Source organism: Sylvia atricapilla, chromosome 1 (assembly GCF_009819655.1).
Source record: "Sylvia atricapilla isolate bSylAtr1 chromosome 1, bSylAtr1.pri, whole genome shotgun sequence".
NCBI classification, from domain to species: Eukaryota; Metazoa; Chordata; class Aves; order Passeriformes; family Sylviidae; genus Sylvia; species Sylvia atricapilla.
Genome location: NC_089140.1, coordinates 103,465,226 through 103,488,428, shown reverse-complemented (window position 1 = coordinate 103,488,428; position 23,203 = coordinate 103,465,226). Strand labels below are relative to the sequence as shown.

Here is a 23,203-nt window from a genome sequence, read left to right as displayed (position 1 = left end):
TGCTGCTGTCTACCCTCTTCAAAAAGAGAAATCAGGAGACAATATGTCAGAGAAAAATCTTTCCCACAGCCTTCCAAATGGCTTTTCATCAGAAAATTCACGTGTTTTCCAGGAATAGTCACACACAGAGCATACAGTGGGAACCCCCTCCACTCAACCAGACTGTGATTTTTAGTGTGAGGTGCACTTGCTTCTCTTGTAGCACACACCATGGCAGCTCAGGCTCTGAAAAGTACTAAAATATCTTTTCCTAGCTCTAAAGGCCTTTCCTATGCAAAAAAAAAAAAAAAAAAAAAAAAAAAAAAAAAAAAAAAAAAAAGGCATTTTAAGATTCCCTTCTGCTATAGTGTGAAGAGTAACAAATACAAGGAAAATTTATAGAGAAGTGAGTGGGAAGCTGTGTGTTAGTGTATGTGGGCAGGTCGTGGAGGGAAGAGGAGATGCACAGCCAGCTGAAGTGCAGCATGCCCCCTGTGAGAGTATCTGAACCCCCTCTAGGACATATGTCAGCCGTGGATGTGGGCTGCATGGTGGTAAGAGATGGAAGGTCAGTCAAGTTAGGGAAAGATCAGACCTATGAATTTCAACAGACATAGCAAAATGCAACATTACTTAGTGTTACTGCTGGGAGTAGCTTACTCCCCCCTCTGGGCTTTCACATGGCACAGGGAGCGCAAAGATGTGCAGCACGTGGAAGGAGAGAAGGGAAGCACAGATGAGGAGGAACTACAGGAACTGACCCTTTTATTCCTTGGTGGGGCTTTGCCAACCTCTGCAGTTCTTCCTCCCCGAGGATGCTCTAACAACTTCTCCCCCTGCTGTGCCTCGCTGCTCAGGCAGTATGGTGGGGCTCTTCCCAGACATCTCAGTGAGCCCAGGAAATGCTGGCACCACCTCTCCACAGGAGCACAAAACAGGAGCCAAGAGCAAGAGGACAATGACTAACATTGACTGTACACCATCCCTAGAGCCTCTTTAGAAGGCTCTGTAATTGTTGCACTAACTGTAATGAATCAATCCTCGTGACAAGCCGATGTACAGGAGGTGAGTGCCATCATCCTTTTTTGCCCAGAGCTGGAGGCACATGGGCAGCTGTGGCTGGAAAGAGGCCAGGCAGGGAGCAGCAGCAGCGGGATGTCCTCCTGCCATGGAGGCACAGCACGCCGGTGTGGGGGCCACCCTCTCCCACCACCCTGCTTCCCTCTGGCAGAGAAAGGGGCACCACATCTGAGAGCTTTGCAATTTCAGTCCTTCATTTTAATTGCTCAACTGATCCGCCCCTTCCCTAGGGGAACAATTCAAGCCAGGCTCTCGTTCCAGGTGCACCCCTCAGGCTCTTTTTCAACCTGAGAAACACCACGCAGCAAAATCATACCTTAGAGTGCTCCTGAACTATAATTAACCTTAGTGTATCATTTTTATAAAAGAGAAAGCAGTTAAATTTATCTGAATTCAAAAGGACTTGGAGGAAGAGTGGCAAGATAATTTTTTTTTTTTTTTTTTTTTTTTTTTTTTAACAAGCAGCTTGATTAATTCATGGCAGAAGTTATCATCCCATTGTGTTGGGTAGGAGGAAGACACTTAAAACCTCTTATCAACTTTGTCTAGGGGAGAAAACAACCTCGACAGATCAGATTTTAAATGCTACACTTGAGACTTGTAAACAACCCACTGCAGAATCCAGCACTGAGGACCCAGATCCCAGTTGCATAGTATTCCCAAGGACTCTCAGAGAAACAGTCAATTAGATACATTTTTATGTGTCTTATTCCTATTAAGTCTCATGCCTTGGGGATTAAAACTAGTGTTGATTTCATGAATAGCGCATACCTCCCCATGGAGCACGATGCCATCCCAATGGATATCTCAGGCCTTTACTGGGGCCAATGGGTAGCCCTGGGAGAAGGGCAAGAGATTTACATTCATCTCAGATCTAACCTGGATCACACCTAACCTTCCCATTCAGTGCTGCCCATCATAGAGGCATTGAGGGACTAACTGTGAAATATAGGAAAGCACAATACAAACTGTAGGTTTCAACCCAGAACACTTTTACCTGTGTCTGGCTACTAAAGAAGATGAATTTTACTTTTCATCTCTAGAAATATTTATGAGAAGAGTTTAGATTTTATAAAAATATTGATAGCTGGAAATGTTGTAAAAGAGGCTTGCAAATAAATCTCAAAAAACCTTAAAATCAGAGTTTTGACTTTTACTTTATATGTCAGTTTTATTTCATCCTCTTCTTTAAACATACTCCTTAAAAATAAAGAACTTGCCTCCATGTATTATTTACTATTCTCTGTTTTGTACCTGGTTTAAGGGACTTACATAAAATGAAATACATAATCTGGTAACATATTCAAAAGAAGAAAAATCTCTACAACATCACCATCAAACTACAGCCCTGTTTTTCAAGAGACAGCTGTTCAGGTGATTCACTGTTCGTATGAACTTCAAATGGATTATTTTATTATTCTTTGGGCTGTTGCCCTTAGGGGAACTAGTTACATTAAATAACAAACTACCATTATATGGACATACTGATTCTGAGAACAGGAGAAGAAATATAGTCATAACAAGCAATTTCAGTAGAAAATACGGGCTTGTCCATATTCTGCCAGAGGCAAAGCACTCAGATGGATACTGCAGCCATTGGAGATATAACGAATCTCATTAGCTTCTCCAGAGAAGGAACAATTAGAGCTGATAGGATAAAGCCTCCTCAGTGCTCACGTGTGTTTGCACAGGGATCAGTGTGCAAGAACCACCTGACTGCTGGCCAGACAAGGGCACCTCAGCTGCTGAGCTGTGGTCGTGAGCCACTGCAGCAACCTCTGTCTGGAGAAATGGAGCAGGGAGCAAACCCAGTTGCTGAGGAAATCACTCCAAAGATAGCTTGGAGTGTGACTGAGTGCAGCCTCCCACCACGTCTAGGGTGGCAGCAATGGAGCACCAAAACCAAAGGAAGGCAGACAAGCTGCACGCTGCCCCAGTGAGAAAGGATGAACAGAGAGGGATCCAGGAGTGCTAACTGGATCCTGACTGGATCCTGACTGGCTCTAGTCAGGACGAGAAACTGTGGGATAAAAGAACTGTGAAAGACTCATAAGAATGATAGCAATTGCTAATGAAAAAAGAAATTAAATGACCACTGATGAAATTCTAGCAGGAGGATGTGTAAGGACCAGGGTTATAATAAATGAAAGCAGAAGCAGCTGCTACATACTGATTATTTTCAAAGTGTGAAACTCAAAATAAAAGGAAATAAAATAAGCAGTGGGGAGGTGGAAATATAGAAATAGTTGATAGGACATTCGTTCACAGAGTGAAGGGACAGTGACTGCAATTGTGCTGTTCTTCATGAGTCTTGTCTCATTTAATGGAGAAGGGACAGTTCTAAGTCCTAAGGTTTATAAGAATATTAAGGAATAACATACTTAAGAAAAAAGAGAAAAGAGAAGGGACAGCAGAAATAGTGATGTAGTGCTGACATTCATTCCAGCCACTCTCAGTCTAACATCTCATTTATGAATAAGGCATCATCCACACCCTCTCAATTCAAACTTGTTCATCACAGGTAAACAACTACTAATTTGTGCCCTAGGTCAAATGATCTTTTTGTAGGGGGCCGGGAAGTGATGGAGGATGGGAAGTAATAGACAGTTACCTCTCTGCCAGAAATGACATCCAACCCAACAGCAAATGACTGAACTACTGCAGGGGAACAGCCTGACTCACCAGCATTTTAAACCAGTCAGAGCAATGTTATCTCTGCCAAAGCCCTGTTGTTTCACAGCTCCTACAGCCACATGGCTGACATGAGTCCAACAGATCCTGTGCAAAGCTGGAATCCTTGACGAGATTTAGATAGGACCTTATTCACAAGGCAGTGCCAGCATTTCATGAGATCGCTAACATTTTTTGATTTCAACTTCATGAGGATGATTTAATGATGTGTTGGTTACATCCCACTAGAACAGAGAAGAACAGACCTATCCAAAGTAGAAAATGCCTTCCCATAAAATTTCATCTTTTATAAATATAAATTTATCACTTCTACAAACATAACATACAACTTAGTTGATGTCATTGACAGCATCTCACCTGGAGTGTTTCTAAGTTTCCTGCATTATGTATTTATCCTTATTTTTGATGCAAAGTTCAGAACCAAATTATTTCTTTAAATGCAGTAAAAGCAAAGTAGCAGTTTTAAATTTTGTAAAACAAAGAGGAAAAGTAATAAATGAAACAAGAACCTTATATTATTTGGCATTACAATACATCTTCTTCCAAGTTTTGTTATGCAGACAGTACTAAATACTGATCATTGTGAGAGAGTTTTAGGTTTTAGTAAATGCCTACATGCCAACAATTTTGGTGTGATAGAGTAATAAATAATAACTGTGAACATTTTAAGGACTAACCCAAGGAGAATGACCTCCCAAAAGTAGTTCTCAAGGTTTCCTTTCAAGCATAAAGTAATGAAGGCTTAGCACAGATTTGCTATAGCAATTGTCATATATAAAACAGGAGAGATTTATATACTAGTCCTGAAATCTCCTGAGATTGCCTTCAGCATGATGCATCACTGTCACAGTGCAGAGCTGCACAGACACAGCTCAAGCATGTCTGCCAGCCCAACATCACTTGAAGAAAGAGAAGGATTTGGGTGCTGTGGATGTGGCTGCTGGCATTTGGGGATGACAAAACCAGTTAGTGCTTTCTGCAGTCATTGGGCTTGCTGGAGGCAAAGCTGCTGGGCAGCTGGGGTGCAGGCTACTTGGTAGCACAGCCCTTTTGGAGGGGAATGAAAATTGCTGTGTAGCTCAACTGCAGATGCAACCACAGAAATCCCTCACAAGAGCACAGTAGCTGCTTCAAAGGTGTTTTCAGATTTTTTTTTTTTCCCACACCAGCAACTTAAACAGTGATTGTATGATGGTTCTCTGCCCCGGTGCTGTGCAATGGGTAAGAAAGCAGGCACAATGTAAAAAAGCCTTTGAGGACTTTCCCTCATTTTCACACTCCTAAAATGATTTATAACTTCTTTGGGAGGAGAGGAGATTTTAAAATGTCAGGTCTCATCAGATGAACTTTCATTCACTTGTGTCACAGGGAGCAGAGTGGTATTTGATGCTGCACCTATTACAGGGGCCATACACTTTCTTTGCTGCTCCATGCTCCCAACTCTTCACCCTGCACCCAAGCCAGCAGAGAAATACTAAATTTAGCTGAAAGTTGCTCTATCTTAACAGTAATACAAGCACAAGAAAATAGAAGAAACAAATGACTGGGTATCAACACGACTTAGATAGTAATAGTATCTTTTATATATGTAAGGGTAGATCAAATTTTCATCTTAATCTCTCTTTCTCTCACCCTAATATGATGCAGATTAAGGGAAGATCCCAAAGCACACCAGCAGAAACACTGTCTTATACTTCCACATTAAAACTAAAGCTATGTACACTATTTTAACTTTTTCCATTTTTAATCTGAAAGAACTCCACCATTTCACAGTGAAAAATGATTGCACTTCTAGCTGATCAAAATAGAAAATTATTATGAATAATTAACTTAATTCTTATTGCCTGTTTGCTTGTCTTGTTATGCAGAACACTGGGGACTCCAGACTGATTTTTTTGCAAACGCACATCTCTTTTTATGCCTGTGAATTTTCTGCATGGCAGGTTCAATACATCAGCTGAGCTCCCCTCAGCAAACTAAACCAGAGAGCAAGAGATCACATACCAAGGGTCAAGCCATGGTCTGGCTGGCAGCAGTGGGAACACGATTTCAAAACGCTAGCAGTGAAATAACATCTATAGAACATGAAAGAATTGTGCAGCACTGCTGTGGGTGGGATATCTATATTTACTGTTCAACAGCAGGCCTTCAGGAATAATTTGGTGCTGATGAGAGTTTTATTTTTACACTTTAAAAATAAGTTAAGAAAAGGAAGTAAGAACAGTGATAGTGGGTATATTCAATAGGCTGAGAAAGAAAGACAGAGACTCAAAAAAGATAGGTCTGGAGGGGTCTTCAGGAGGTCATTTGGTCCCTCCTTCTACCCTAAAGCAGGATCAGCAATATCTAAATTTGTTCTGACAGACATTTTCTACCCTTTTCTTGAAAATGTCCAGTGAAGTGATTTCTTTTGGCAATCAACTCCCACGCTTAACTATCATTACTGCTAGGAAAATTTTCATAACATATAGCCTGTGTATGCCTTTGCAGTATTTTTTTTTCCTGTCTCCACTGGACATTGTTAGCTCCCTTTCTGAGGCAACATTTTAAGTATGTGGGAAGAAGTAGGGCTAAAAATAAAGAAGATCAGTTTTGCACACAAATGTGCGTGTTGGCTCTATAAAGACTATACACTGAAAGAGATGGCTGAAAACCACATTTTTGTTCACTAATTATAATTGTTTTTCTTAACACAAGCCCTAGAACTGCCCATTTGATACATAAAGTACAATGATAGGCTTTGCTTCTTAAGAGACAACAGTGTTACATTGCAATCATCAACATACAATTTGCTGTAAAATACATAAATGTTTCTAGGATTTAATTGAGAGAAGCTAGAATGCTGGAAGTCCTAATTTTCATCTGTAGCTATGTTCCATATAAAGCTAAATCTTGTGTAAAAGTGAAGCAGATGACTAGACAGAGGACAAAGATTTTCATGTCTGCAAATAAGACAATCATCTAAATGAGGTTGCTGCCTTTTTTTTTTTTTTTTTACAGATTACTGACTTCCAAAATTTTCCTACACTATCGCAAAAAAAAAAAAAAATCATCACATTTTGGATAAAAAGTTATAGATTTTTCCTTTCTTTGCCAGTGTTTATGCCTGGAGAAGAGAATGTTCTGGGGTGACCTTATTGCAGCCTTTCAGTACCTAAAGGGAGCCTACAATGGAGCTGGAGAGGGGCTTTTTACCAGAGCATGTAGTGAGAAGGCAAGGGGCAACGGCTTTAAACTGAAAAAAAAGACAAGTTTAGATACTAGATTATATATCAGGAAGATATTCTTCACTATGCCTGTGGTGAGGTATGGGAAGGAGTTGTCCAGAGAAGTTGTGGATGCCACATTCCTGGAAGTGTTTAAGGCTTTGAAGCAGCCCAGTGTAGTGAAAGGTGACCCTGTGCATTGTGGGGGTTGGAACTAGATGATCTTTAAAGTCCCAAATGATGCCTTGGGAAGGCTGACCTGAGACAGAGACTGGACAGAGCTAGAGAATAAAGTAGATATTTATTGAAAGGTCTTTAAGGATACACCTCGGGCAAGAGCCTGGCCAGGGGTACACCAGAGATGAACTTAAAATGGTCACAAAATGGATGACCGGTCACAAGGTCTTACAGTTTTATAAATTTTGGTTCCTTTGCATATTGGGGTTTAATTATCCAGTTACAGCTTTGGGTTGATCCTTCTTGTTTCTCTCTTCAGTCCCCTGTTGTTTATGCATTTGGGCCTGAAAATTGTACTCATCCTTAGTCTTCAGCAGGAAAAGGATTTGTTTTGTCTACCTACTCTGTGAAGAGAGCTGACTGACACTTAATATGAGGCTCAGAACTACACCCCTAGGCAGCACAAAAATCTGAAAAACATGAAAGCTAAAACTTCAGGTATCAATCTAACCCAAACCATTCTATGGTACTACGGATATTCTTATGCAAGTCTATTCTAACAGTATGATTACCTCAAATTTCAGCGAGTAAGGGTAAAAGTACAAGTGGGAAAATAACAATAGAACACATCACAGACTACAACAAAATTTTCACTTCTTATCTCAGAGAAACAAGACGTAATATTTAGACAAGGATGATAATACTGACATCACAGGTCATACGTAGCTAGGTGTGGACTAATATAAAGTTAGGTTTTACAATGTGATAAGCAATGACTGCTACCAGTGAGACTGTAATGTCTACAGAATCTCAGTTCCATTGCAAGATAAACTGGTGGGGATCATCACAGAAGTAGAGAGGTGGAATGTTCATCCTGCCTATGTCCTGTGCAGTGAAATGTAGGGATGGCCTGTGTTGGGATGCCCCCACAGCCCTGTCTCCACAGACCATTGTGGGTTCACTTCTGTGCTGTAAAGGCAGCCATACCTCTGTCTATGGGGAACACAAAACCCTGAAGGGAAGCTGCCATGGAGCACAAGATTTCTCTCATGCCCATCAGTGATACTAAGCCTTAACTGACTCAATGTGCTTTATAAATCCATCACTAACAATTGCTCATTAAAAGCTCTAAAATCCTCCAATAAATCAATATACTCTCCTCCTTAAATATCATATACACAAAACACATGTCAGCTGCCATAAGCAAACCATTGGCTCCTGAAGTATGCCCACTTACTACCTCAAAATAAATATATTTTTCATTGTCTTGCCTTGAAAATTTCTTCTGACTTATAAATTATTCAGTGAACTTAATCATACTTGACACACAAGCCTGAAAAGTGAGAAATGTGTCCAACAGCTTCTCGCTAGTTTCAGAGAGAAGAGAGAATGGATTGCAATAGTATGAATAAAATGATAAGTAACATATCATGCATCAGTGAATGTGAGCTGGGAAAGTTACTACCTAGGCCAGTAATGGTTCCAGAACCATTTGTCAGGCTGCATGTTCAGAGTGCATGGAGATGCTTCTGTTTCTTTAATGCAAAATTTAAAAAAATCCTCCCTGTTCAAGAAAAGAAACAAAACACACCTCAAGGAACATGGAAACAATTCCTTTGCTATCTACAGGTTTGATAAAAATGAAAGAGACTGCAACATGAAACAATTACACTAACTGTACTGAAAACATACTGTAAAACACTAGTAAAAGATTAATCAGACTTATTCCTTTCATACTAATTAGTGAAGTCATTGTTCCCTAATTGGAAGTCACTCAGCAAGAAAGAAAATTAACAAGCTTCCCTACATGTGTCTAAAAATATTCACCATAATGAAAATGTGGTATTGCACCACCTCTCCCTTCCCCCTGTCTGTGATCTGGATCAGATCACTTTAGCAGAATGAGGACACCACCTCATTAAAAAATAAAAAAAAAAAAAAAAGAAAAAAGAAAAAAAAAAAGAAAAAAGAAAAAAAAAGAAATAAGAAGCGTGCTTTTGTTTATATCACACCTTTTTTTTTCCCCCCTGGATATTTTGGAGCATATTACAGTAATACAGAAACACCTCAAAGTAAATAGGCACTCATTCCTGAGACTGGGATGGTTTTCAAATGAAGGATTTATGATGTGCCATACGGTTAAGTGTAGTGTAAGGACATCAGCTTCAGTTTGCTCAAATGACAGAACAGCCTGGGCACTATTTCAGGCTACAATTATCCCTACAACCCTTATCATTTCCCTCAGTGCAGACACTTCCCAAGGATCACTTCTATGAGAACCAGATCTTGAAATATGTCTTATACTAAGTAACAATGGAGGGGTTTGATTTTCCTTCCAAGCCATCCTAGTAGAGTTGGTGCTGCAACTCTGTCAAGATTTGGTTAGTAATATAGGTTGACTCCAGCTTGATGGTTTGTCCTCCAGGAACTTGATCAGTTCTCAGTGAGGTGATGTGAAAGTTTGAGTTCAGGATGTATAAATCCTACCTCTTTCTCACTGCTCTTGTCACTGCTACTGAGCTTGCTAACATATTATACCACTTAATTGAGCTTGATAATTTATTGTGATTTGGTTTGCACAACAATTTTGTCTCTAGATTCCCATAAACATCCAAGTAGAAAGTACTTACGCTATTTGTATTAGCACATAAAATGATAAAAGTGGGTGTAAACCAGTAACATGCCCCTATTTTGAGATATTATTTTTGGAATGTCTCTGATAAATTTTAAAGGTAGGAATTTTTTGGTTCATTTTAAGTAATCTGTACAGGAAATCATAGGAACAGACGCAGCTATGATGGAGTTTATATAGAAAAATTCTTTACCGTGGGATAAAAAGGAGAAAAGTCTAATGCTTATATGCTCACACGCTCTCTTCAACATCAGTGGTGAAACTTGGTGAGCATTAAAAAGGGGTTTTGGTGTTTATAACTGAATTTCTCCTAACCACAGCTGACTGGAAAAATATCACATGCCTAGTAAAATACTTAAAAAATAAAGATTTACTAAGAAAAACACCTCATTTCTGTTCTTCTATCCTTTTTAAATAAGTTCTACAAATGCATCTACAAAGATCATTAAAATTTTCAAATCACTAGTGATCACAGAGAACACAACTTGTCTCAGAATAAAGTTTATGTGATCAAACATGAGTTCAAAAGAAAAATTCTGCAACTGTATTTAACCCAAAATCCATGTCTAGAAATAAATTACCATTAAGTTCTGTAATATGTTACAAAACCCCCTCCAAACAAACAAACAAAAGATTCAAATGGATGAAATCCCCACAACAGCAGCAAAAATGAGTGAAGAAGCATAATTTGAACCTGTATTTTAAGCAGTGAGTGTGCCCGCAGTGGAGAAGAGGAAAGGGGGAAATAAAGTAAAAAACCAGTGGTGACAGGATCCATCTCTCAGCCCTCTTGTCCTCAGCAGAGTTTTCCAGTCCTTTCAACATTCTTTATCTTTTTAGGCTGGGAAAATGCTGCCATCATGTTATTCCTTGTGCTGACCCACCAGCTACTTTGCCCACAGTCCTTCAAAAGAACAAAAGGGATGGCTGCACATCTTTCTTTGCCTCATCCAGCTACAGATCTTGATAAAGCTTTCTGAAACGTCATATCTTTCAGATTTCAGTCTCTCTAGCAAACTTGCTTATAGCTGGCCAATGGATTTAAGCGTTACTGGGAGCTGGAGGTGAAAGGTTGGCATGTGGACAGCAAGATAATTGCATACTTTTTATCCCAACAAAACCCATGCTAACCATAAACAAGGTACATAGAAATAGTGAAGGAATATGTCCTGAATCAAGCTTGGATTTGCAACGGAATTGTCACTTATCTGTCACCTGCACCTTCTTTAGAAGTTTGCTAACCAGTCCATTTTCAATCTGCTTACAAGTGAAAGATAAACTTTTGCCACTTTTTAGGAATGGCAGGAAAACACCACCTTTTTTTTCTAGCTGAATCAGTTAATCTAGACTGGGAAAGCTTAAACACTAAGAGAATACTGCCAGCAAAGACAGAGAGAAAAAAAATCTGCTTATTTCCTGATAGGATAATGAGAATGCAGCAGCGGAGGTGTGTATTTCAAAATCACAGCAAGCTGTGCTTTACCCGGAATGGTACCACAGCATTTGACACATGTGCTGTAACCACATGGAAACCATGGCAATGGAGGAAAATTGTAGGAAGGAGATTGTATGGTATAGCAGGGAAAAAATTCTCAGCAGAACTGGGAAAATAAATTTGTATTATATAAAGGAGATATGAGACAGTTGTGCTGTTCAAAGGTTATTCCTTATATAAAAAGAAACATTGGTAATAATGAAAATACTTTCTTAGAGGAGTAGGCGCATGAGCAATGGTAGGTAGGTAGGTGGGAGGAACAGCGTGGGCTGTGAGACCAATATTAGACTTAAAGGAGTCAGAGAGGAAAAGTCCCAAAAGATGAAAAATCCCTTCAAAAAACAGCAGTGAAAGCAAATGGGAACATGTTTTTAAGTTGCTTGCTCTGCCAGAGATGAAAGTGCAGCCAACTAGAGACTGCATACAGCAAACTGAGAAAAAGAGTAGCAGAAAGAATTGTGCATCAGGAAGATCAGTGACAATTACTGCTGTAGAAACACTGCTTTCATGGCATGCTTTGTTCTTCAGGGACAGAAAAACCCCATAATTAAAGGAGTGAAATACCACTCAGCTTTAGGGTGTTAATAATACCCTTCGAGGTCAACTAGAAGGTCCACTAGCGACAGTAAAAGGCTGCCTGCTGCCTAGAGCAGCCTTTGGCTCATTTCCACAAAGCTCTTATTCAGGTGCAAATTGAACCCAAGTCAACAGCAAGCCAAGGAAATAACTTATCACACAATTGCTTGATGATCTATATTCAGTGAGTTAGGGGGCCTAGTTAAGTCTCTGTCCAACACACCTGCAAAACTCTAACACAACTCTCGATAATCAGCGTAGTCATGGGATGAAAAACTAATGTCATTGTGAAGGTCAAGTCACACTACTAAGAAAGTATGAAGAAGTCTGCAAACAAAGACCTAGCTTAACAGCAGACTTCAATTCCCAGAGCAAGCACTCAGCTGTTTCTCATAAAACCCCCAGAAATTATCATGTTCAGCAGAAAGTAATGAAAGCACTGCATAATTATGTATTATACAAATTGTCTCTGAAAGTGAAAGTTTCTCAGGAAGAGATATTTCTTTAACATATCAGCATAGATTAAAAGAAATATTTCTATTTCCACCCAGTCTATGCTGAAAAGCCATTGAAAAAGAAAAGCTATTTCATGCTTTCTCCTCTTTTTTGTTTTACTACCATTTACCACTTTCCCTTCCTTCTTCTACCCTGTGGTTTACATCCTACTTCTGCATAGCTCCTAAACTTACACGAATTTTACAGAGTGCAACTTAAAATTAAGCACACCCCTAACAGCTTTCCCAAATAGGAAAGGATGAAAAAAACACAGCAAATTAAGTATTTATACAAGCACTTTGCTGAATTACAATGACTTGAAAGTTAAAAGCTTCTGCTGCCTGGCACCTCTGGTCTGACATCCTCCATGGGTGAACAGTGACATGCAGGGCTTTTGATTTTTCATAAATCTGGTTTTTTTTTTCAAATCTTGTATCTACAGAGAACAGAAATGACCAAGAGCAAATACACTCATTGTGATGCATTGTGCTTCACATATACTATGGAACTCTGGGAAGCATGCTTCTAAAAACTCAAAAAGAATAAACTCTGTGCCTGAAAGCGTGTCCATGCATGAAACATGGCTGGATGGAGTTTGTGGTGGTAAATAACATTCACATTCACCTTGCAGAGGTTGCAATGACTGATCTCACAGGAGGAGTTTTGGCTCAGGAAAGGATGTGGTAAAGTCTTCTGGATGATGAAAGGAATCACTGGATCCCTTGAGCAAAAGCCAGCTAGATTATGAAAATCCCTGCAGAAAATGAGATTGCTTTCTCCTTTGGACACTAATGGAAAGACAGAGAAGAAGCAATCCCAGGCTTCCCTTGAGACATAGGCAGGCAGGCAAGCAAGCAAGCTTGCTTTTTTTCTGTTTGTCTATTCATCACTGATGTCAAGAGCATGACATTCTTAACAAGGATCAAACAGTTTTCTTTAAAATCTGTTTCTCAGATAAGGCCTCTGTGAAAAAATGGGATAGAGAAGGACAAGGAAGGAGAAGAATTTAATGAAGGAAATGCAGAAGGAGTCTTTTGGCAGTGATCATGGATACCAGAAGAGATAGAGATCCTTTTTATTTTTTCCCCCATTTTAAAGCTACAGCCTTAGGCAAGTTACACTAAAACTGGGTTATTTTTGGTCCAGTGAACTATGATTCACTGCTATAGCTAAGAATTTAGAAAAAGACAGAAACAATTGTTGATTTTAAATCTGCGCTATTTTCTTTTACGGATATAATTTATTCTCTTGCTTTAAGGGACATTTCCAATTTAGAATCAATTAAAATAAAATGTTAATACAAAATTGTCCTTTTGTGGAATTTTGCTGACAATTTGGGTGTCTTTTTTAAAAGGCCCAAATAAAGGAAGAACAAATAGTGACATTTAAAAACCCACAAACTTATGATTTCTTTTGGCTAAAGCTTTCATAAACAATTAAAAAAAATGCATTTTTGGTTCTCCACAAAATACAGTGCAATTCAGAGTGGAAAACATGGGTTTGTCTACTTTCAGATGGTCTTTTTTCTTTTTAATTAAATGTCAGATTCTCTCTGGAGCTGCAAAGACTATCTTAGGGCTAATTTCACAAGTTGAGTGTATATAAATACACAGTTACACAAAGCTTTTGCAGGCCAAAGCTGTATTTGAATAAGCATTCAAAGAGCACACCTACTGTACATACCTGGATGCTCACTTAACAAGTTAAAATAATTTGAAAATTCATAATGCAGATTCCTTTTCAGAATAACATTGAAATACACTCCCAGATTTATTCTTGTTCAGAAAAAACCCCATGCAAAAGTAAGCATGACTGAACACACTTGTTCAAATACATTCCTGAAATGGCAGCTAGAAGAGAAGAAGCAAACATAGAAAACATGGAAAATGTAAAGAGAAGAAATAAACATAGAAAATGTATGTCTTAATGGAGAGCTGTATGTGATACAGCAGAACATGGGCTTACTTGAGGGTAGTGAGCTCGGTAAGGGATGGCTGGGTGGCCTTGAGATAACTCTCTCTCCGTGCAGCGATCTTTGGAGAAGGCTTCGGACTTGTGTCTGAGTCTCCACTGTCATCGTCCCCCATGGCTTTGATGTAACTGCCACTGCGCATCCGGCGGCAGGGAATCTCGTCATCCTTTCCTCGTGGAGTGTACCCACTCCATTCATCTTGAGGAACCTGAAGTGATAAACAAAATCCTCTTGTGAGGACACTTCTCCCTGATGTTACTGGTAAGCCACAACAGAGGCACACCAAAAACTCTTATGGCCAAAGGCCCTTTCTTAATCTCATCTGACCACTGCTGTTGCAATGGAGGCCCACTTCTCACCCTGCATAGTCACAAGCACCTCTGGAACTCTTTGCTGTTTTCCATTACTTATCTGGGAAGTTTCTAGCAAACATGATGACATAGAAGGCTTGGTTAGGTTTAATACTGGGCTGGAAAAATCTCAGGTGCTTTCAGCTATTTTCATTCAAAGCCTTTACGAACCAGATCCGAGTATTTTTGGCTCAGCTCGACAGATTGAACATCTTTGGGGAAGCACAAAAGCTGAAATATGAATCCCTAAATGACAGTCTTTTTTGACAGAGTGTTCACAGGAACATTCACCAGGATGATTTTGGCTCAAGATGCATTTCAAATTAGTGGAGCTATGCACTAATCATCACAAAAGTAGGTTTGCAAGTGTGAAATTTTACTAGTATTGTTTCTATAGCTTAATTGGTGCAAGTGCACACCCGCCGCTTGCGGTGAGCCCCCTTTTGAATTCTGTTAGTTTGAGTGTCGGAGTCCTAAACCCTTTACTCCTTTCTTTTTCTTCTTCTTCATGATGTGTATTATTTCTCTTGATCTGAAGTCAGTGCCTTCCCTTCTTTGTATCGGAAATCTGGAACAGTGGGAATGTGCATTTATGAGATTTTGAGACATAACAAAGTACAGTCCAAGAGCAGAGTGCTCTTGGCCACCCACTGTCACCCTCCCTCTGCTCCTGGGGCTTCTGACCACATAAACCAGCATCCTTCTCTTTCCTGTAACTGCAAAAACAACATGCAGTGGGGCAGGTCTTTGAAGCTATTTTGCAGAAACACCATTTTTATCTAAAGGTTAACATCCAAAAGGTTTTTTTAGTTAAACAAATTATGTGTTAGACTTAAATACCAGTAGTTGGGAATTTTTAGTTTGCTGCTTCTCTGATTCTTGTGAGTGAATCAACTCCATAAACCAGCCGTAAGCTATAATGCTCAGAAAACCTTACAAGCCACATTAAATAAGGAGGTATGAATCTAGGTTACTAAATTTGTCTTGCAACTTACAAATACTCTCACCCAGCAGAATATTCTTTTCTGTGAAAAGTTTGTTTTTCATCAGCATTTACCTTCAGCTGAGGATCTTGTGAATCCCATGGCAGATTTCAGCTAGGTTGTATATGTTTACACAACCAAAACTAAAACACTGGAATGCTTGCTAATGGCTTAGCTGTTGATTCCCACTACAAACATAAGCCTAAGTCCAGAGGCTGCAAGGCTTTTCGAATGTTACTGTTAATACAAATAAATTTTTATGGTCTTTTTGTGTCCTTTTATCAACCTATACTGCTATAAACTGCAACCCTAAATCCACTGTGCTGTACAAAGGAACAAAGCCATCTAATGGTCCTAAGCCCATGTAGGCTTATTACTAGTTATAATTAATAATTATATTCTTTTTATTAATTAAACTATTCGCAGCCTATTTCTTTGCTTTGTTTCCTGATGATTTCAAAACCCAAGACCTTCTTCCTTCATAGCTTTTTCTTTTCCTGTTTCTGACATAATGATTTAGGGCCTTCCTTAAACTGCCAGGCTCTAACAGTCCTTCTTTCTTCCTGTGTTCTGTTCTCCCCATTCTCTCTTGGTCAAATCTAGCCTTGAAACTCATTTGTATCTTCAGTATTTGCCTCAAAGGACTGAAGATTTAATACTGGAGATCTATTCTAGATTGCACCTTTATCCATACACTTTCTAAAGACCCAGTCTTCCTTCTCAGGACTTAGTTTTTCTCAATTGCTCCATGTTTTATTTAACTAGTTCTTTCCTTTTGCCCTTTTAAAGTAATTTTCCACGTTGTCTTTAAATATCCTTAAGCTAATGGCTCTACAATTCTTATCTTCCATCAGCATGCAAGGTTTGTTGTTGTGGGTTGGGGTTTTTTGTGTGTGTGTGTGCGTTTTTTGTTTGTTTGTTTCGTTTATTTTAAAATTTATTTTCCTGGGCTCCAAGAATCTAAGTTCCTTAAGGCAGGAATATAGTTTTAAATCCATTTTTCTTAATGAATGATGACATGCAGAATTGTGCATCTACAGGATATTACTGAATAAGTACTCATAAAAACACTTGAAAAATTCTCCTAGGAAAGGGGAAAGCTTTAACTAAGACTAAGAGTACCAAGTACTAGCAGAATCTACTGGAAGAACAGCACTGAATTAACAGCTCTAATATTTTTCCACATTAAAAAAAGAAAGCAATATTTTAATTCTGTGGCTTCTAAGTTTATGCTTAGACACCAGATCTGGAAATCTGATGCTTTCAAAAGGAAGGTAACACTGAGCAACAGTTTTGATTAGAAGAGTACAGAGCATTTAAATTCCTCCCTTAGTCACTTATGACAGACAGAGTATATTATTTATTTTTTTTTTCAGGTCTTACTCTTACATTAGTCCTGGGCCTAGAACACAGTGAGTATACAATCTATATTCACATCACCACTCACACACATTTTGGAAGCTACAGCTTCTGCTTGTCAGTGTAAAACCTTGAGTTTTCAAATCACTCATACAAAAAAGAATTTAAGATAGGTAAGTAAAATCAAGCTCTGCTGATATTTTGATGCCATGCTCAGACTTTAGTCAGCAGTTTAAAACCTGTAATGGTGTATTTCAAATCAGTTTTTAGGCAGTTACTTGTCAGAGCATGTAGAGAATCTGTGAGTTCTCAGAGATTGTTTGGTTGTTTGTATTGTTAAGGTTGGTGTCTTTAATGGAGACAAAGTCAGGGGAGATAAAGTTACAATGTTCATACAGCTCCCATAATTCAGGCAAGCTGAACCTTTATAGTTTTATTAAACAATAGATAAACTGTTAAATTTAATGCCATAGTTTATAGGTGCAATACCAATGAGGAGATATAGTTACTCAGAAACCCTTACATTGGAATTATTGAGTTCTGTTGGCAATAACCCCACGTATATGTACAAGACATTTTATCCCAAAGCTTCTCAAAATTGTTTAGATGCCATAGGCCAGGTTTTGAATGCTGGTTGCAGTGGATTACCCCAATACTTTCTATTTACATGTGCTAACACGGTACCATGCTGAGTTTTGAATGCATTGCTCTAGTCCTTCAATTTGCATGATGTGATTGGAAGTTTCCAGTTTGAGCTCTGCTCCTATCAGTGAAGTGAACAATCACTGAAAAACAACTGCTATGTTTTCAATGTTTTCAATAGCTTTTCCATTTTTTAAAAAAACCACTAGTTGCAGAGAAAGAAAGCTGAGCTGTTCACATAGAGAGCAGGGCAAAGCAGCCCCAGTGAGTGCCACAAACCCACTGGCTGGTTTGGGTGTTGGAAGTCACCTGCATGTGCAAAACCAAAGGAAATAACACCAAAGTGAACCAACTTCCATTTCCATATTATGGGTTTAAGGGTAAACTCTGGATGTGGCAAAGAGAAAAGGATGGCTGTGGTTAAAATGCCATCCAGATTTAGAGAACAGACTAAAATACCAATCCAGATATGCTTCTAATTTCATGGAACACACCGAGGAACCCAGAGTATTTGTACAAACAATCTCACCTGCCTAGACAAAGCTGCAATACAAGAATGTAATGGATATTTGGTTAAAAAAAGCTATTATAGATAAAGTTCTGACCATGGAGGGTTTTTTTCTGGTTTGTATTTTTCTAAATATTGTTTTTACTTTTTGCATTGCTTGTTTACAGTAAAATTTCAGTACATAATTGATTTTTTAGATGAAAATTTGGGTCCAGCTCCCCTTTATCTTATTTTTTCTTATTTCTTCTATCACATTCACAAGAGGAGGATTTCAGAATTTCAGAATTTGGTGTAGGAGAAAACTGAGGCACCATATAACTGATAAAGTGCATTTGCAAAATAAAGAAATACTTCAGAAGTTCTGCCTTGGCTATTAACAATTTTAATACTTTCTATGAAAGGGTCTCTGTCTGTGTCTTGACTAGGACAAACAACCCTTAAAGCTCAGCATTTCCTTTCATTTCAGGCAGATAAAATGATGTCAACATTTTAATACTGCTGGGCCTATAGTCAAATACCTCAAGCAATACCTACTAAAAGAAGTGACCTGATTTTCAGAGTGCTTTCTTGGTGCCTAAAAAGTACTGGCTGTAACAGACCATAAGAGCTCATGGAGACAGTGCAGTTCACTGTTGCAACAAAGTGTTTCACATTATGAGCCCTCTCCATAAAGCCCTCTCCAAAATGCAAACTGCAAAAATAAAATTAATCAGATTATTTCATACATTCTGTTTCTACACATATGGTACTACACATCCTGGCATGTGATTTCTTCTGCTGGTCTGGAAAAAATGCTGGGAGAAATGTCTATGTGAACCTCCAGCTCTCTTATTTTTTTGAGTCAGGGGGTCTGCACAAGTATTCCCCCCACAGGGCCTTACTTTATTTGAATGGCCAATATTATGCCTTGCAAGGTCACATACTACACTGCACACAAGTGCAAATGCACGGTATCTTCTGCCTTAGAGGATTAATGGGATTAAGATTGACACACTTGAGATAAAACTGTTTCATGCTTTTAAGAAAATCATATTATCCAATTACCTTGGCAATAACATTTTTCCAGTATCGGAATATCAAGAGAGAACATCACTTGCATGATTGTTTTAACTCTTTAAACTCTTTAAAAAGGGGGAAGAGCTAAACTCAGATCTAACAATGAACATTGTTTTTATTAAAATAGAACTATTATTATTCACACTATCAAAGTAATAATGATTCTGGAAGCATTTCATTCTCTAAATTATCTTTAAGCTCATTTACAAATCTTTACAAGCCTAGAAATCAAGACTGTAATTCACTTATACAAAAAAGCAGAATGAAACAGAACACCATTATTATTTGAACAGAGATAGAAAATATTCAGCAAAGGCCTCTGAGCCATGCAGCTTACTGAAACTTAAAAATTCAGCTAAACCCCTGGCAACAGATTGCTGCATGTATAAACACTAAGCCTGACAAGTTTCTTTCTTTTGATTAAATGGCTGATATAACATTCTTTTGTAAACAGAGCAGACTATAAAGATGAAGTACTCCTACTAGCCAACATCTTACCTGGATTTAGCATCATTTAGTGTATAGATAATCTGTCCCAATATTTAACAAAATTTATGTTGCTCTGCAAGTGTTCACACTTTATCATTAGCCAGGTTGCACTGACTTGTCATTTCCTTTAATGCTTTTTTTGATAAAAAGGAACTGGATGTTTTAATAGATAGTCTAGGACCCCTAAGAAAGAAATGAAAGAAGAGGTATACTGGCCTCACAGTTTTCAAACATTCACTTCACAAGCTCATATGTAGTAGTATGTGAAATAAGCCCGGATTGTAATGACAAAGGGAAAAAAAAATTTTTTTTAATTCAGTTAAATTAGAATATCTAATTTCCTTTTTTTATTTTTCATTTCCCCCCCAAATAGTTATTAACTTACCTTGCTGGATGAAATAGCAAACAGACTGTCTCTATAGCAAATTAAGTTCATTATTGATCTCTAGTTTGCTTTGGTTTATTGCAGCTGAAATCATTAAAGCTTCTTCCTGTGCTTTGCAAAAAGCAATGTGGATGACTACAGAAGTAAATAAAAGGACTGGAAGGAGTGGCTAACCATCACTCACAGCAGTAGACTTGTAACTTTAGCTTTCTATTAGTATGCAAATGCTTAATGAAATGAAATCACACAACTGAAGAACAATGCCTAATGACTGCTCAGTGCAGATTTTTCAAACCCATGCAATTTGGTCTTCTCAGCCATTATTATGCCTCTTCTTTGTGCTGTAAAGGAAGTTCCAATTGCCATCTTCCACTTACTGAGCATATTCCTAGCACTCATGAATATTGAATTAATCAGACCAATAAGGATGAGCAGCATTTCTTTCTACCAGTGTGCATATGTTAAGAATCATTGAAGTATGCAAAAAAAAAAAAGGGAAGCCTTAGAAAGCAGAAAGAAAAATATAAGTTTAATAAGTCTCAAGTGTTTTCAAAAAGGCAGTTAGGATATTTAGGCAATCATGTTCTACTATAAATTAATTTAATTTAGCTGACTTATCTCAGTATTTTTTGACAAGAGGGGAATTAACACCAGAACAAAGACCTGTCCAAGATGAAGCATTACTTCTTTCATGCTGTGCCTACCCCTTGCATCAAACCTGAACAATCAGGGTGAAGAACTGAAATCTTCCTTCACATAACAGTAGTTTGGAAAGTCTTCTAAACCAGTATGAATCCTGAGAGAGTCAACCAATAGCCAAAACTCTTCAAGCACCACTCCAGTTTATGATGTTCATTCACCAAAAGGTGTTTTGACCACTGGCTCTTTAATCTGATTTACATTCCATTTTATGAAGAGGAATGTGTGTCTTCTAAGTGAAATTACCACGTCTTGATTCCAGATAAATTTTTCTCCTTATGCTTCATGTGTAAAAATCCAACCAACCGTGAAGAAGGGCACACCGATACAACAATCCATTCATTGCCTTGCAAGTTTGCCTCCCAAAACACCTTCTGCAGAAAGGAAGCCAAGCAGCAACTGCCACATTCATGAGCTGAGGTGAACATGACTGAAGGTCACAGAGCAGGGCTCTTGGCCAGGACCTCAAACTAGAACTGCTTCAGTGATACTCCTGGATGATATTCTCCAGTGGCCGAGGGCAGACATTCGTTCTCATCTTTCGCGGTACCCTTGAAGCATTCAATGCCATTGGTGACAACGACATATGGTTTCTTGCCCAGTTAAGGATGACACGATGACTGCTAACACAAATACCAATCCTTGAAAGGACGTTTTCAGTGACTAGCAATAGAGAAATGTTCTCTCATTTCTTCTTTATATCTTCTTTTGTGGTGAGTCACTTCAACACCTGCATACAGTGAGGGGTTGGCATCCAAAGCAATACTGTTAGATGAGATGCCATTTTACCTTTCTTTCACCACACATAGGCACAAGCCCACCATCAAGCAGACAGCAGGAAACTAGCTAGTGGGTGGAGAATATGTAACTGAATCTGTCTCCTTGCAAGAAAACAGATGTGGTGGGGAGAGCATTTTGAGAAGCAGTCCTTATGCTGTTTCTTTTGGCTGACTGTAACTCAGTAATCTCTGATGCTTTGCTAATGTGCTCTTACAGGCAGCAGCTCTAAGTGATGCCCTTAAACTGCCACCTCCTGCTGGCTGTTGTTTTCTGTCACATTTTAGTGGCCAGTGGACAGACTTTACTGACACTTTTACAATGATTTCTTTTTGATTACAGCAGCGCTATACAGCTGTGAAATAAGCTTTCATTTGGCTGCAAGGAAACTGTCCTGATTTCAAAACATCATAGTGTGTCTTCTCAGCAACTCCAAATGGTCACCAAATGGTCACCTGTGTTCTACAGCAGTGACCCTTAGGATATGAAATCAAGGTCATAGTCTTGAATCTCATCTTCTGGAAACTGAATTGCCACAGATCAGGAAACTTTTAAGATTTCCTAATAAACTGGGTAGCAGGCTGGAGTTATGTCAGCAAAGCAAAATTAGACACAAATTTATTTGCATAAAAGACTCATGGACACAATTCAGAGACTGTATTTGGAAGCCCTGGCCCTTCTGAACTGTCACAATGCCTTATGCAACTGCATGACACATTGCTTAGTCTTTGGTGAGAGAAATACGTATCTATCAGAAGCCCAAAGAAGAGAGTCCATTGCACAGTTTCCAGGTAAGAGGAGAAAGAACAAACAATATACAACAGATTGATGTTCTTATTGCTTAATTCACTAGTGACAGAAACTCAGCTGTGCAAGAATAGCACAAGTGCATTTGTAAAGCAGAATGAAAACTTTGGCCAGATAATCCAGCTTAAACCACTCTTCTTGCACTGTAGTATTTCCTCACTCAGGATCTGTACTGTGAATTTCATTCTTGAAACAAGACAAAACCCTCAACCCAACAAGTGGATGAAGGGAAGTACTCATTACTTTGCATGGACTAAGGAAAATGTATCATTGCCCAGTGTCTTCTTCCCCATCTTCTTCATGTGTTTCCACAATAAAAGTTAAGGTTTCAAACTCAGAGACAGACTGAAATGATCCTCTTTGCTGGACTTATCTTGAAGATTTTTTGTTTTATTCTTTTTTTTTTTTTTTTTTTTCAGTAGAATTACTGAAAAGAATAAGGTCAGAATACTCCAAATATTTAAGGCTACAGAAAGGAATCAGATCCATGACGGAAACAAATCTTATCCATGAAGGAACTGAAATAAATACCAAATGGCAGCTGTTATGTGCAGCCATAATTTTAGTAAACATTTTGACCTAACAGCAAATATGATGTAGTGTCACCCAAGCAGGTTGCTAAATTCTATAAACAGTGTACCAGCAACAGGTTTCAGCTGCCACAATTGTATTCATTAATGGATGTACTATTAGAAAGTAGGGATGCTAACAGAATGAACTGACAGTAATTCAAGTTAGTCTGGAAAAAATAAGGTCAGTGCCAGGATATTCAATACTTAGAAGTTACGGGATGGCAATAAAACTAAAGGACAGAAAATTATGGAACATCGGCAGATTAAATTGCA

The 23,203-nt window shown here is 38.6% G+C and overlaps 1 protein-coding gene across 4 annotated transcripts in view; it reads right to left on the bottom strand.

Moving 5' to 3' along the window:
• DLGAP1 (DLG associated protein 1) overlaps nucleotides 1–23,203 on the bottom strand; it is a 399,114-nt gene that overhangs the window by 104,975 nt on the left and 270,936 nt on the right. For all 4 annotated transcript variants that reach the window (XM_066329466.1, XM_066329484.1, XM_066329477.1 and 1 more), the window contains one exon: nucleotides 14,297–14,511. In XM_066329466.1, the coding sequence (XP_066185563.1) occupies nucleotides 14,297–14,511 (215 nt within the window). The remainder of the gene's footprint in view (nucleotides 1–14,296; nucleotides 14,512–23,203) is intronic.